The sequence below is a fragment of the Trachurus japonicus genome, unplaced genomic scaffold (assembly GCF_045865225.1).
Source record: "Trachurus japonicus isolate A0001 unplaced genomic scaffold, Traja_1.0 AP030748.1".
NCBI classification, from domain to species: Eukaryota; Metazoa; Chordata; class Actinopteri; order Carangiformes; family Carangidae; genus Trachurus; species Trachurus japonicus.
This window is the reverse complement of record NW_028220881.1, coordinates 1-15,000: the sequence shown is the minus strand read 5'-3', so window position 1 is coordinate 15,000 and position 15,000 is coordinate 1. Positions and strand designations below refer to the sequence as shown.

General features: G+C 44.9%; 1 protein-coding gene across 1 annotated transcript in view; it reads right to left on the bottom strand.

Annotated features, from left to right (window-relative positions):
* LOC146960073 (cleavage and polyadenylation specificity factor subunit 3-like) overlaps window positions 1-12,989 on the bottom strand; it is a 21,917-nt gene extending 8,928 nt beyond the window's left edge. The window contains exons 1-9 of the mRNA XM_085772638.1: window positions 12,871-12,989; window positions 10,993-11,737; window positions 10,262-10,284; window positions 9,993-10,175; window positions 8,333-8,519; window positions 3,873-3,962; window positions 3,599-3,749; window positions 1,685-1,860; window positions 1-70 (exon numbers count right to left, since the gene is read on the bottom strand). The exon at window positions 1-70 is cut by the window's left edge and continues 89 nt beyond it. Coding sequence (XP_085628764.1) covers window positions 1-70; window positions 1,685-1,860; window positions 3,599-3,749; window positions 3,873-3,962; window positions 8,333-8,519; window positions 9,993-10,175; window positions 10,262-10,284; window positions 10,993-11,737; window positions 12,871-12,989 — 1,744 coding nt within the window. The remainder of the gene's footprint in view (window positions 71-1,684; window positions 1,861-3,598; window positions 3,750-3,872; window positions 3,963-8,332; window positions 8,520-9,992; window positions 10,176-10,261; window positions 10,285-10,992; window positions 11,738-12,870) is intronic.
* Between the last annotated feature and the right edge of the window lie 2,011 nt (window positions 12,990-15,000).

Sequence of the window (15,000 nt, the reverse complement as noted above, 5' to 3'; positions counted from 1 at the left end):
AACCGCTCTGCATCATGCCGGGCGACGCCATCACCACGCTGGGCCCGATGTCGTCGAAGTGGTCCATGCTCTGACACACACACACACACACACACACACACACACACACACACACACACACACACACACACACACACACACACACGTCAGAAAACAAACGACAAAGACAATGGAAACAGGCAATAGCATACATAGGGTTGCAAAATATCGGGTATCGGGTAATATCGGAAACTTTCTATGGGAATAAACGGGAATAAATCCGAAATTTACAAAATTGAAGGTTGGCCCTTAAAGGGATAGTTCACCCTAGAATGATATTTCGCTCATTATCTACTCACCCTCATGTTGACTAAGGGCTGGAAGAATTTTCAGAGTCCACCATCCCTCCTCTGAGTTACAGGGGGTCTCGGCGTAGCAGTGCATTTCAATGCAACGGTTGCAAAGGGACACCAGAGCTCTTCGTAAAAAAACACACACAAAAAAACATCCAAATACCTCCATGCTGCTCGTATGTAATGTCCGTCTTGTGCTGAAGCCCCAAATTGCGTAATTGTCCCGAAAAAAATTAAATAAGTCCACATTCCAAGCATGTCTGTAGCATTAGCTCCTAGTGTCTGTTCTTCCGCTGCCAGCGCGCATGCGCAAGGTTCTGGCTCGTACAAATACGGCTCAGCAAAGAAATGCAGCTCGTCCTCGACATCAAAATCTTCAGCCATGGCTAAAATATGTTTTAAGAGGCCAAAATTGCACGAAAAAGTGTTGTCCCGGTGCAAGGCAGGCTATTACGGACTGCTTCTAGTCCTTCACCGGGGTAAACAAGGAAGCGAGTCGGTCTCAGTGCGAACCTTGCGCATGCGCGCTGGCAGCGGAACCGGACAACAGACACTAGGAGCTAATGCTACAAACATGCTTGGAATGTGGACTTATTTAATTTTTTTCGGGACAATTACGCAATTTGGGGCTTCAGCACAAGACGGACATTACATACGAGCATCATGGAGGTATTTGGATGTTTTTTTGTGTGTGTTTTTTTTACGAAGAGCTCTGGTGTCCCTTTACAACCGTTATATGGACATGCACTGCTACGCCAAGACCCCCTGTAACTCAGAGAAGGGACGGTGGACTCTGAAACTTCTTCCAGCCCTTAGTCAACATGAGGGTGAGTAGATAATGAGCGAAATATCATTCTAGGGTGAACTATCCCTTTAATAAGCAATTAGTAATATTTTACTCAACATTCATGTTTTTGTTGTTCAGTAAAATAGCTGATTGTTCATACAAGAATTAAAACTTGATAAAGTTCTACTCACAAATAAATCTGTGGAAATGTCATGTTTTTTAATTGTATTGTTATTTTGCATGGATGTCTGCTTATGACGAAACAAAATATTTACATTTATGTTTGGATATGATACAGTTTGTTTAAATTACCCCAAATTTCCAGTTAATCCCCATAAATTCCCATAATTTCCCATAATTCCCATGGATATTTTCCAATTTGGAATAAAAAACTGGAAATTTTCCGCCCCTTTGTAACCCTAAGCATACACAACGTATACACTGACAATACACTGACCAAAACAGACAAAACGGAAAACAAAGGACAGAACAAACCTGACGACACAATAAAACAGGACAGAAAAGTAAAAACAAAAACAAAAACAAAAACAAAAACAAAACAAACCTTCAGGTTGCTGATGTGCTTGAAGACGAAGGGGTTGTTGATGTTGATGGCCTTGCGGATCTTGTCGTTCATGGCGTTGATGTAGGTCTGGTACACGGCCATGCACTTCCTGGCCAGAGACGAAGCGTAGAAGATCGGGATGTCGTGGAGCTCCGGGTGGTTCTGCCAGTACTCGTCTGGTCCACACACACACACACAAATAAAGTTAATGAACCTACTGCTATGAGTATAGGGATTTATTTATTTATTTATTTATTTGGTTCATTTTGGGCATGTCACACATGACCGAAAGGGAAAGCGGGAGAAGCAAAAGCTTATCTAGTCCCGCCCCCAATACTCACATATTCATTTTTTCTGCATGTTACATTATGGCAATGGACCAATTTGCCAAAATGTTGAACTATCCCTTTAAGGTAAAAATCTTGCATAGTTCCTCTTTAAAGGTATAGTATGTAGGAATTCCCCCCATCTAGCGGTGCGGTTGCATATCTGAACGTATTCTTGATGTTGCATTCACGTGAAATCGGGCAGACGTCAGACAGACAACAGTCGCTGCATGTAACAGGATAAACAAGCCTCTATGTAAACAAGTGGTCTGCCAGCACGAGGCAAAACAATACAGGCGTAGCAATATGTTGTCATGGTGATGTCGTATTGTTTACCCGACCCACGTTTTACCGTCTTTCTCACGTGGAGTAAAATGACATCCGGTTGGTTTGCCGACGGCCGTCTGCCTGACTGCACCTGAATGCAACACCAGTGCCTCCGTCCTTCCTCACACTACACAGTGGCAGGGCCGTTGTATAGGGGAGAAAGGTGATGATAATTCTAGGGGCCCAGCGCCCAGTGGGGCCCATAAAAAACCCCAGTAGTCTAATCTTTGTATGACTGATTTATTCTGTGTAAGACCCTGACTAATACTCATAGTACACTGTGAAAACTCAACATCTTTCCAAGAATATTTGTCTTATTTCTTGTCCAAATGTCTCATTTCTAGTCAAAGCTAATCTCTTTCCACTTAAAATAATTTTCACTTGTTTCAAACTAATTTTCACTTGAAATAAGTAGAAAAATCTGCCAGTGAAAGCAAGTTTTTTGTGCTTGTAATAAGGAAGAAAAACTTGTTCCACTATCAGATTTTTTCTACTTATTCCAAGTGAAAATATGCTTGAAAGAAGTAAAAAGTGTCTAAAAAACAAGCTACTTTTAATATTCTGAGTCTTATTTTAGGTATAATGATATTTGTTTTGACTAGAAATTACATTTTGACTAGAAATAAGACAAATATTCTTGGTAAGATACTTGGGTTTTTGCAGTGTAATGTTGCATTAGCATCAAAACAAGGTAGGCTACTAGGCTAAATAAAAAATGATAATACATACGTAGTCTAAGAAAAAAAACTGGAAAAGTTAGGGGGAGGGGCCCACTTTAGTATTCTTTAAGGGGGCCCAGAATTCCTAGCAACGGCCCTGCACAGTGGTGACAGTTTTAACAGGCCGAGCCGACAGCTCCGCTGAGTTTCCGTGGTTACCTACGGTCACGATGCAACATGGCCGCCTCGGTTCGGTGCGTCGCCCACTCATGTATTTGTAACGACTTGTAACAACTCATTCTAAGGTACGAGAAAGCTTTCATTTGTATGCGGGTGTGATTCGACTTCAGTGAAATACGTATTTATGAAAGTAATATTAGATTTTTGCTAATAAAAAGCCAAATAAGTTACACACTGGGGCTTTAACGAGTGTGTATGGTGAATGAAAATGTTTCTGTGTGATCCATAGACAGAAACGCGTCCCTTAGTTTAATCTTGTAAATAAAACTTGAAGCCTGAATTTATTTTTCCCTCAGCTGAGGGAAAGCGCCACTCTTAGGTCGCCGTGCGTCGTCATGGCGTCGTTGTTGCCGTGGTCTCACCGAGGATGAGCAGCAGCTCCTGCGCTCGGCCCAGAGCGAACACGGGGATCAGACATCGACCTTCTCTGTTGACGATGTCGTGGACCGTGTTGCAGAACCGAGCCTCTCGCTCCTCCCGCTTCTCGTGGATGTGAGTCCCGTAGGTCGACTCCTGACACACACACACACACACAACAAACACACACACACACACACACACACACACAGGTTCAATGTTAAGTGTCTGTGCTCTGTGTTTAAATAAAGATTGAACAGGTTGAACGGCTCCACTCACGGTGATGAGGATGTCTGGTTTGACGCTGGGGATCTCCGCCGCCATCAAGTGTCTGTCCTCCTGACGGGAGAAGTCTCCTGTGTACAACAACTACACACACACACACACACACACACACACACACACACACACACACAGGGATGCAAACGGGTCAGGATCAAAAAAGAGAGGTATTGTCTGGCGGGGGGGGGCTCACCATTAACAATATCACAGAAAAGTCAATTTCCAGTAGTTCAACCCCAACCAAGTATTGAGTGCATATAGATGGACAGTTTTCAAAAGGCCAACATTTCTATATTAAAAATGCTTTAAAAAAATAAAAACCATTGCAATATTTCAATTTTGGAGATACTGATTTTTAGGTCTTCACTGAATGTTAGTCATAATTATTACTATTAAAATAAACTGAAGAAATAAAGACATGGGATTTAACATCCCATTCGGTGTGTAATGGACATATAGGCCTATATAATGTGTTAGTTTCACTTTAATTGAACACATTCTACATGGCGGAGGCGACGTCTTTCCACTTAGGGCTTCCTTCACCTCTGAAACGGGGCAGAGCTCCGTGGAAACACCTGCCTGACACAGCAACGTAGGGAACCGTGCACGTCCGTGGAGCTGTGCGCCGCGGACGTGCACGGGGGGAAAAAACGGCGTCACCGCTTTGGGTAACGTGCGTGCATGTCGCGCGTCTACATTGGAGGTCGGCTGTTATCAGTATAATCAGAGACCATGAATGAGTTCGCCTCACGTGATTGTCACTGTCAGCCTGTTAGAAAAACATTTTACTGACCCCAGCTGAGACGCTGAGACCCCCCCCCCCTCAAAACAAAAACTCTTCGGATCTGAACGATTCACACAAGTCACCTAATTCAGGGGTTCCCAAACTTTAACATGCCAAGGCCCCCCAACCAGCATTAGCTTCTGGCCGGGGACCCCCCAGCCCCCCAGCCGGGGGGGGGGGGGTTATAATGTATTTTCTTACTTTCATTCACTTTTCAATAATTATTACTATATATTTGTTTAATATAAGAATCTTATGAAACATATTGTTATTGATTTGACAGATAAGAACAACACAAAAGAAATCAAACCCCTCAATTGTGTGTGTGTGTGTGTGTGTGTGTGTGTGTGTGTGTGTGTGTGTGTGTGTGTGTGTGTGTGTGTGTGTGTGTGTGTGTGTGTGTGTGTGTGCGCCTGCCTGGGAGTGACAGACAGGCTATATGCTACACATGAAGAAAACTACAGTGTTTTCTCTTGTTACTGATGTGTTAGTCAGGGATCCACGCACTGTAATCACACAAGCCTAAATAGAGAATGCAATATTCCACATCATAAGCTGACAAACCCAAGCTCAGAGCAAATGAGAGAACAGCAACAACTTTACCTCACTTGTCACCATAGCGATCCAGCGCAACAATAGCGGATTGCTACTATAATTAATTACAAACGTGAATTATCCTCCTGCTGTTTTAAATCAATAACATATATTGTTCCGTATATAGACACAGTAAGCACAGACCAGCACCACAAACGCAGCATGATGATGGATATGCTGTCACTCACCAATAGCCTACTGTGGACTGCCGGATCTGTCGAACCGGACCCGGACGGACTGTCGGAGCAGAGCAACTCACTCCCATTCAATAATCAGAACTTTTCCTCGGCGCGCACCGCGGTCTCCGGTCAGTTTCATTTCCGGTCCGTCTGAGCTGCGGTCAGTCCCTGCGGGCGGCACCGCCTCGGCAGCTGTTCTCACGGATGAACGTTAACAGAGACATCACACCGGTCTGAGGCTCAGTGTGGCGGTACCGGTGTCAGAGTCCAACTTCTCCAGCCGTAGTTTCACAGCACAGCACGGTCAAGCTCAGAGAATGACTGGAGCTTTGTATCGATCAGGTGATCACACTGTAAAAACATCTGATCCACCTGAGTGACGTCAATCATTTTAACTAATTAGTTAGTGTTAGTTGGATCATCTAAATCCAGCGTGAGCTAAGAAAAGTTTTTCCTCTGAGAGAGTTTTGTCCATTTGGCGCTAGCTAGCTGAGCAGAGCCATGGGCAGTCTATGGGGCAGAGCAGCTTGGTAACAGGCCAAACCCCTGGTCTACACAAGATTATGGGGTCGTGAATGATATTTTGACTGGCAGGCAATCAGAAAGATGAGCATGGCAAATAACATTTTGAAATATATTATTATAAATTATATTTTATAACAATGATTAAAAAAAAATTTTGATTAAATTTTTTTTTCTTTTTTTTCTTATCTTTCCTCCCAGTTTCTGAGGCCCCCCTAGCGCCCCCTGGCGGCCCCCCAGGGGGCCGCGGCCCCCACTTTGAAAACCACTGACCTAATTGACCCTTCGCGTAAGCCCCGCCCCCTTGGTTACTGTTGCTACGCCGGGCAAGCTTTCACTCCCAGCCATGCTCCTGGTGTAGCCGGAACGGGTCTGCAGGGTCCCGACTACGCTGTTCGTGTGTAGTACTCTGCGTTCATTCAGTGACCAGGGGACACGGGGCTGATTCTCACATCAATTTTATTCCTGCATGACGGTGACATGAGACACAATGTGAGTGCAATGGTCATCTCCTCCACATAACTCCTCTCCCAGTGAGGGACAGCGCAGACTCGCTACTCACTACTACATTTCTCCACACAGTAAAGTAAACAAACATTTCTAACATGGCGGCCAAACACACACATACCTGCATGACGGTGACATGAGACACAATGTGAGTGCAATGGTCATCTCCTCTCCACATAACTCCTAACACACACAAAAAAATAAAATACATTGAGCATGTAGGCTACAACATGGAGGACCGACCCACACACGCACGCACTCACTCGCTCACTCACGCACACATATACAGGGAAAAGTCGCAGCAAAACAAACTCTCCTTCTCTCGCTCAAAATGGCTCTTAAAACACGGCACTACACACAGACCTCCATAAACACATCTCGAAACATTTGTACACCAACATTCTTCCGTTAATTTTGCATTTAAACTCAAGAAATATGATTTGTTGATCCCAGAGCAAAACAACATACCTCTCCCAGTGAGGGACAGCGCAGACTGGGGAGAAAGGAAGCTACGTACCGTCATGTCCTCAAACTTTCAAAATAAAAGCTCAGATTTGTAAAAATAAAAGAAATACAAAAATAAACCCACAAAAACTTGAATTATATTGCTGATAATCCATATTTAAAGTGAAAATAAACTGAAACACATCATGTGATGGATTTGGTGAAATTAATAATAATAAAATAAAATAAAAAATACCAAAATATGTTGTTTCCTTTTTCTATCTGTTACATTCACCCCTCCTTAATTTCTCCAAAATCCTGAACATATGGAGAGTATTGTATTCAATAATCGAAAATGATGAAAGGGATACAATGTTCAAAATTCACTCAAACCAAGATGTCCCCTGGAATCTAAGTCCTTAAACCAGCATATAAAGCTACTTATATAATAAGTTCAGAAAGAACAGAAGTTGATCAGGCTACTGCATCTCCTAGTTAATATGATGCCTTGTACATCACATAAAATCTTGGTACACAATCCCACATATGAGAACATTTCCCACATCAAATCAAAAGAATACATTTACTGGAAAATACCACAACAAAAACAGGCTATGCCTCTATTGTTCCACTTTAAAACAAAGTCATCAAAGACTGGGACTTTCTTCTGAACCCATGTATACCCCTTGGTAGTGGTTTCTGCACCATATTCTCTATCAGTCTATTAACTGCTTTAACGACCCTGCCTGTACGTGTTCTGACAACATGTCTCTCAGGCCCTGAATCTTGTGTAGGTGCCTGACTATCATTCACTGTTGTGGGCATGATGTCACAAGGTCTTATCTCACTTATGTCAGGAAGACTGGTTAAAGGGTCATTCTGCTCATTGGTTAAAGGGGACTTGGGAATCACACTGGAACCAGGTGAATCTCTTGGAGGTGAGACTTCCTCTCTTTGTCCTATGCTTCCACTGCCTGCAGGGTCAGCTTCAGAACTTCCAAGTGACATCCGATCAGAGTCTCTGATTGGGGAACACGTTGTCTCATCCTCCTCTTCTGACTCTCTGTCCTCTCCCGATGACTCACAGTCAGCATCAGATGACATGCACACCCATGAGCAAGTCCGGTCCCCTGGATTTTCCTCCGCCAGATCACTCAAGGTATCAAGTGGCTGAGGCCGAAACTCACTGATCTCGTCTGAGGTGCCTGGATCTGGTTCCGCACTGGTTTGTTCAGGGATTGGTAAAAAGCTCACATCCAAAATCAGATTCCGATGTACCACCTTGGTCTTCCCACTCTCATCCTGAACTTTGTAGATGTGGGTTTGGGGATTACGATCTATAACTGAATAGATTGTGGGTTCCACTTGTCCGCCAACTTCCTTTTTCCTCTCTCTGCTTTGTTGGCGAGCAGAACTCTGTCCCCAACATTCAGACAGGTGCCTCGAATCTTTTTGTTGTAGCCATCGGCTTGATGTTGCTGCTCTTTCCTTGTATGCTGTTGAGCGATATTAGCAGCTTCATGCAGGCTTGCCATCAGTTTGCTGGCGTAGGTGTTGTAGTCAACCACACTGGCATCCTTCAAGACCTGCTTGAAAACCATGTCCACCGGGAGTCTAGGGACTCGACCGAACATCAAGTAGAATGGGGCGTATCCAGTTGTTTCATGCATGGTGGCATTGTAGGCAAAAGTCAGTGTCTGTATCTGTTGTGCCCAGTGTTGCTTAGCTGCCAGGGGTAAGGAGCGTAACATACTGCCAAGCGTCCTATTGAATCTTTCAGTCTGCCCGTTTCCCATTGGATGGTATGCGGTCGTGTGTGACTTTGCTACCCCTGCGAGACTGAGGAGTTCTGAGATGAGTTTGCTTTCGAAATTGGCTCCCTGATCTGAATGTATCCGCTCTGGAAAACCATATATGCAAAATACATTGTCCCACAGCTTCTTCGCAACCTGTTTCGCCGTCTGGTTTACACAGGGGAAAGCATGAGCAGCTTTGTAAAGTGGTCTGTTATGACCAAGACATCCACTGACCTCTGTTTGTTATCTTCAGCACTCCAAAAATCGATACACACCAACTCCATGGGTGCAGTGGTGCAGATGCTCTCCAGGGGAGCCCGGGCAGCTGGTTCAGGGCTTTTTGCTAGGATACATCGTTGGCAGCATTTCACATAGTCTTTAATGTCTCTTTCCATCTGCGGCCAGAAAAAACCGCTGCCTGGCAAGGTGCAGGGTCCTGGCCTGTCCCTGATGTCCTGCGAGGTCATGCACACCAGAGAGAGCCTTGACTTTCAGGGCAGCCGGTAAGACAAACTGGTACCTTGTATGTCTAGTAGAGGGCTCTTTAAATGTTCTATAGAGAACTCCATCTTGAACTTTCAGACGATGCCACTGTTTACAGAGGGCTCGTGCTCTAGAGGCTAATCTGTTTCTCTCCCTCCTAGATGGCAGATTTCCCCGTTCCACCAATAGCAGGACGTCCTGGATGTCTGAGTCTGACTCCTGACTACGCCGAAGCTCCTCAAGAGACAGAGCTGGGAGTGTGTCTTGTTGTGAGGGCGCCATCTGAGGAAGAAACTTGAGAAACTGTACTGCTCGAGACTCCGCAGCCACTTCCACTCAGTGTGAGCTTCACAGATGGACTTAACATCAGAAGAGCCCTGACCTCCAGCTCGATTACAACCAGGAACACGCGTGGTCACAGAGGCCTGACTCATTTATCTGAAGACATTGAACCTTGCACCGAAAAACATCCTGTACTCCTTCCTCCTTTGTCCCTCAGCCTCCGCCAAAAGATCCTTGTACGGCTCACTCATCAACCTTTGACTCACTGACCTGGTGAAGGGGTCCCTACTCAAGGCGTCCGCCACAATGTTTTTTGTTCCAGGGATATGTTTGATGTCAATTGTGTATGGAGATAGTTTTGCAACCCATCGCTGTTCGCATGCGTCGAGTTTCGGCTTGGTCATTATGTAAGTCAATGGATTATTATCAGTCCATACTGTAAAAGACTGACCCTTTAACCAATGACTAAATTTTTTCGCAAACACTCCACTTGAGCGCTAAAAACTCCAAACGATGAGCAGGATACCTCTTTTGTGAGCCAGTGAGAGTCTTGCTTGCAAAGGCGATTGGACGAGCCTTGGCTTCACCCTCTGAGAGCTGAGACAAAACTGCCCCGAGGCCGTCGAGAGAAGCGTCGATGGACAGGATCAGCGGTTTGGAGAAGTCCGGGTGAGTGAGGACCGCGCAGTTCAACAGCTTCTCCTTGAGGCTGAGGAAGGAAGAATCACAGTCAGCAGTCCAGTCTGTAGGTTTGAGTTTTCTGAAGACCCCTGGTTTCTGGTTGGATTTTCCAACCCTCCCTCTCCGCTTTTGACCAGCTGTGAGGGCAAACAAAGGTTTTGCGATTGAGGAGCAGTTTCGGTATAAAGTGTTGATAGTAAAATATCATACCAAGGAATGACTTTACTCTCCGAACTGAAGGCGTGCAGCCATCATCTTCCATCAAGTCTTTCTTTGTCATTTTGACAATCACTTCCACTTTTCCTGGGTCAACAGCAACCCCATCACATCGATAATGTGACCGAGGAACTTCACAGACTGTCGCAGCAGGTGACACTTTTTTGGGCTTAACTTCAGATTATGTTCTCTTAGCCTCTGAAAAACAACCTCCAGCCTATTGAGGGCTTCCTGCTCTGATGGGGCAAAGACCAGGAGGTCATCTAAATAGCATAACATGCTGCTAAAGTTAAGGTCACCAAAAATGCTAAGCATCATTCTCATAAAAGGATGCGGGACTATTACAAAGGCCCTGTGGCATTCTGTTATATTCATGTAAGCCCAGTGGTGTTGTGAAGGCGGTATATTTTTTGTCTTCTTCATACATGGGCAGGTTATAAAACCCTGATGTTAAATCCATGGTACTAAAAACAGAGTTCCCACCGAGGGCAGCCAAACAGTCCGCCTGATGAGGCAGAGGGTGAGCGTCTTTAATGGTCCTCGCATTCAGCCATCGGAAGTCTGTGCATATCCTGAGGTCACCATTCTTTTTCCAAACCATCACGAGGGGGGAAGCGAATTCATCTCACCGACTTCCGAATGATTCCCTGCTCCTCCATCTCGGTGAGCACCTGGCGCAGTTTTTGATAGTGAGCTGGAGGGACTCTGCGATATGGGAGGCGGAAGGGACGGTCGTCTGTGAGCCGAATCCTATGCACGAAGCCTTTGGCTTCTCCACAGTCAAGGTGGTGTTTTGAGAACACATCCTGATATTTTTCCAGCATTTCTACCAGCTGATTCTTGGTAGAGGGGCTCACCTGGCAACCATCAATGTCGACGTCTCCCAAGCCAAGGTCTTTCAGTCTCTGTTTCAGGTCAGTGTTATGAACAGTGTTTTGTCGGTCATGTGTTTTCTTGTCTGTGTCGCTCTCTTTCTGACAGGAGCCCTGAAGCAGTGTGAAGTCTTCGGCGGCGATGCAGGGAGAGACATCTGCCAGCTTGCAGTTTCTTTTTAGGGTGAGAGGCTTTTCAGTGACATTGGTCACTCTCATCGGAGTCCAGCCATCTCCCCACAAAGGTGTGACCACTCTACCAACCATGATGCCTCGGGGGACACACCTGGACGAAGTGGGCTCCACCACCACCGTGCTTCCAGGTGACATCGGGACATTACTGGGTAAACCTGCCCCATAATAGGTACACTGCTGGGGTTGTAGTGTCACCGCCTGAGTCAGCTTAACTGTGCCCACCTTGTCTGGTACATCCACCCCTCTCCATCTCGTGAGGCTGGCCATCATCTCCAGAAACTGCTCACACTCCTGAGACTCCTGTGCACTGCATGAGATAAGTTTCCAGTAATTATCATCATTCTTCAAACTGATGGACAACATACTTCAACATATTGGTGCCTATGATGATCTCATCTTTCTGACCAGCAACCACCAGGACTGGAACCGTGCACTTTACACCATACAATCCCAGCTCCATCTCATACATGCACTTGGGGCTCACCTGTACTCCTCCACAGCCGACCAGGATAATGCGCTGCGTCTGTTCTTTTTGTTGTGTCAGAATTTTCTCTGATAAGAGTCCTCTGTTCTGCTGTCTCATTTATTGTGCAGGCCATGGACCCAGAGTCGAGTAGTCCTTGCAGCTGAGCAGAACCATTGACTGTCACTGGAGCATGAAATAATTCACCAAATGGTTCAACGTTATGGATGTTTTGGATAACTACTGTGCAATCTTCTGGCATTGCTTTGCACACATTTGCATACACCTCTTTTAAATCTTCTCCAGCTTCGAGGGTTGTCTCTTTAATGCTCACACGCCCCCTCTTCAAATGTGAGCCATCTAGTTTAAAGATGCTGCACGTTGTTCTTCTCTAGACTGAGACTGGATGGGATGGGGCGGGGCATTATGTCTCGACCTACGTTGTCGACAGTCTCTCCTCCAGTGACCTGGTCGGAAACAGCTCATGCACAGGTTCTCCTGCCTGCAGTGCATTGTGGTGGAGTGGTCAGTGGCCTGGCAGACTTTACATTTACTCCGTTGGAAAACGTTTGCTTGCTCTCTGTTTGGTGCTGCAGCTACTACTGCCTGAGCTTTCTGCTCCAAAACACGATCTAGCAGGCTGATGAGTGAGTGGATGCAAGCGTTCTCAACCGGAGGAGTGGATGATGGCCCTGTCATGTTCTGTTCACAAGTAAGCTCCCTCACATTGTCAGTAGCTACATCTTCCAGCGTTGAAATCTGAACATGAGCACCAACCTGCCGGTGTTGTGGCGGGCGGCATGTTTTACCTTGATTTTTCGTCTTGGCCTCTCTCTGATGTTCGATTGAGGTGCTCCTGTACCTCATGCGATGTCCACTTCTCTGCTGTTCTACATTTCAGGACACTGGAGAGTGCAGGGTCAGGACAATGTTTCACAAACATCATTGTAACTTCATGAGCAGGGGTCTCAATGTACCTTCCTTGCCTCTTTAAACACTCATCAGCCACATCCACTGCTTTATTCAGGCGGATCCAATAGTCCATTGGATTCTCTCCAGCCAGAGGTAAGGTGTTGTAAAAATCTGCTAAGGGCATCGAAGAATATGTTACCTCACTGAAATGTTGTTTAAGAATGTCAAAAACAAGCTTGGGGTCCTCAGCAGGCTTTAAGGATGGGATGCTGCGTAGAGTGACCCTTGACAATATCCCTAGCTTTTCCCATCAGTCTTGACATTATTTCCTGGGAATGTTCCTGGGGCGGAATACCCCTTTTCTTCAGGTAAACATCCATTACTTCTTCCCATTCATGTACTGTGTGTTTGTCGGTTCCATCACCTCTGAAGTGTGGAGGCTCTTTAACATCTGCCTGCATCACAAACTTCACCCCTGTCATATTTAACTCAGAATGACCCTCTCCTCTGTTTGCACTAGGTGTGGGAATACTTTTGTCATTGTGACTGTCTGTAGTCTTTTGTATCTGGTTTGCAATGCTCTCACCAATTTCGTGAGCTAACTGAGTTATGAGGCTCCCAATGTCTGGAGAACTAATACCTTCATCAGACCTGTGTTGCATGGGGGAAAATGTACTCGTGTGCATATGAGTGGAGGATGATGTACGGGGGCGTACTGCACTAGCCCCTCTCCCTATGCCTGAAGAACTAGTGGCTGGGTTGAGCACATGTTTTGGAGTAATGCTATCATGATACACTTGAGTGGAAGATAAAGCTGGGTGACCTACTGTACCCTTAGTTGGAGTTGAATCTCCCAGAAACATGCCCCTCCCAAAACTCATTGCAACAGCACCCTCATCAAAGCTAAGTACCTTCTTTATATTCCCACCATCAGCCATATTAGCCAAATGTATTCAACTTTCATTCACTGATATCAAAAACAGGTAAGTAACACTTAGCATGTACACAAACAAAACAAACAAAAAAAATTCACAAAGTCAAGTTATGGAGATGAAAATATCATTAACCCTCAGTATCTCAAAAGAGGAAAAAAAAAAATTCCCACTTTTTTTTCTTTCTATTTTTTTTTTTTTTTTTAAGTGTCAAAACCCCTGGAATGTCCCTTTACTTGTTACAACAACCACCGGTGATCACTCTGGCGATGATCCGTGGAGAAGATATCCGGGTCACGGCACCAATGTAGCCGGAACGGGTCTGCAGGGTCCCGACTACGCTGTTCGTGTGTAGTACTCTGCGTTCATTCAGTGACCAGGGGACACGGGGCTGATTCTCACATCAATTTTATTCCTGCATGACGGTGACATGAGACACAATGTGAGTGCAATGGTCATCTCCTCCACATAACTCCTCTCCCAGTGAGGGACAGCGCAGACTCGCTACTCACTACATTTCTCCACACAGTAAAGTAAACAAACATTTCTAACATGGCGGCCAAACACACACATACCTGCATGACGGTGACATGAGACACAATGTGAGTGCAATGGTCATCTCCTCTCCACATAACTCCTAACACACACAAAAAAATAAAATACATTGAGCATGTAGGCTACAACATGGAGGACCGACCCACACACGCACGCACTCATTCGCTCACTCACGCACACATATACAGGGAAAAGTCGCAGCAAAACAAACTCTCCTTCTCTCGCTCAAAATGGCTCTTAAAACACGGCACTACACACAGACCTCCATAAACACATCTCGAAACATTTGTACACCAACATTCTTCCGTTAATTTTGCATTTAAACTCAAGAAATATGATTTGTTGATCCCAGAGCAAAACAACATACCTCTCCCAGTGAGGGACAGCGCAGACTGGGGAGAAAGGAAGCTACGTACCGTTTGTCCTCAAACTTTCTATATAAAAGCTCAGATTTGTAAAAATAAAAGAAATACAAAAATAAACCCACAAAAACTTGAATTATATTGCTGATAATCCATATTTAAAGTGAAAATAAACTGAAACACATCATGTGATGGATTTTGGTGAAATTAATAATAATAAAATAAAATAAAAAATACCAAAATATGTTGTTTCCTTTTTCTATCTGTTACACTGGCAGTATTTGGTATCGATTTCAAAGGAAATATCAGCAAATTTCTGGATAAACTGTTCTGAGATAATAGAGAG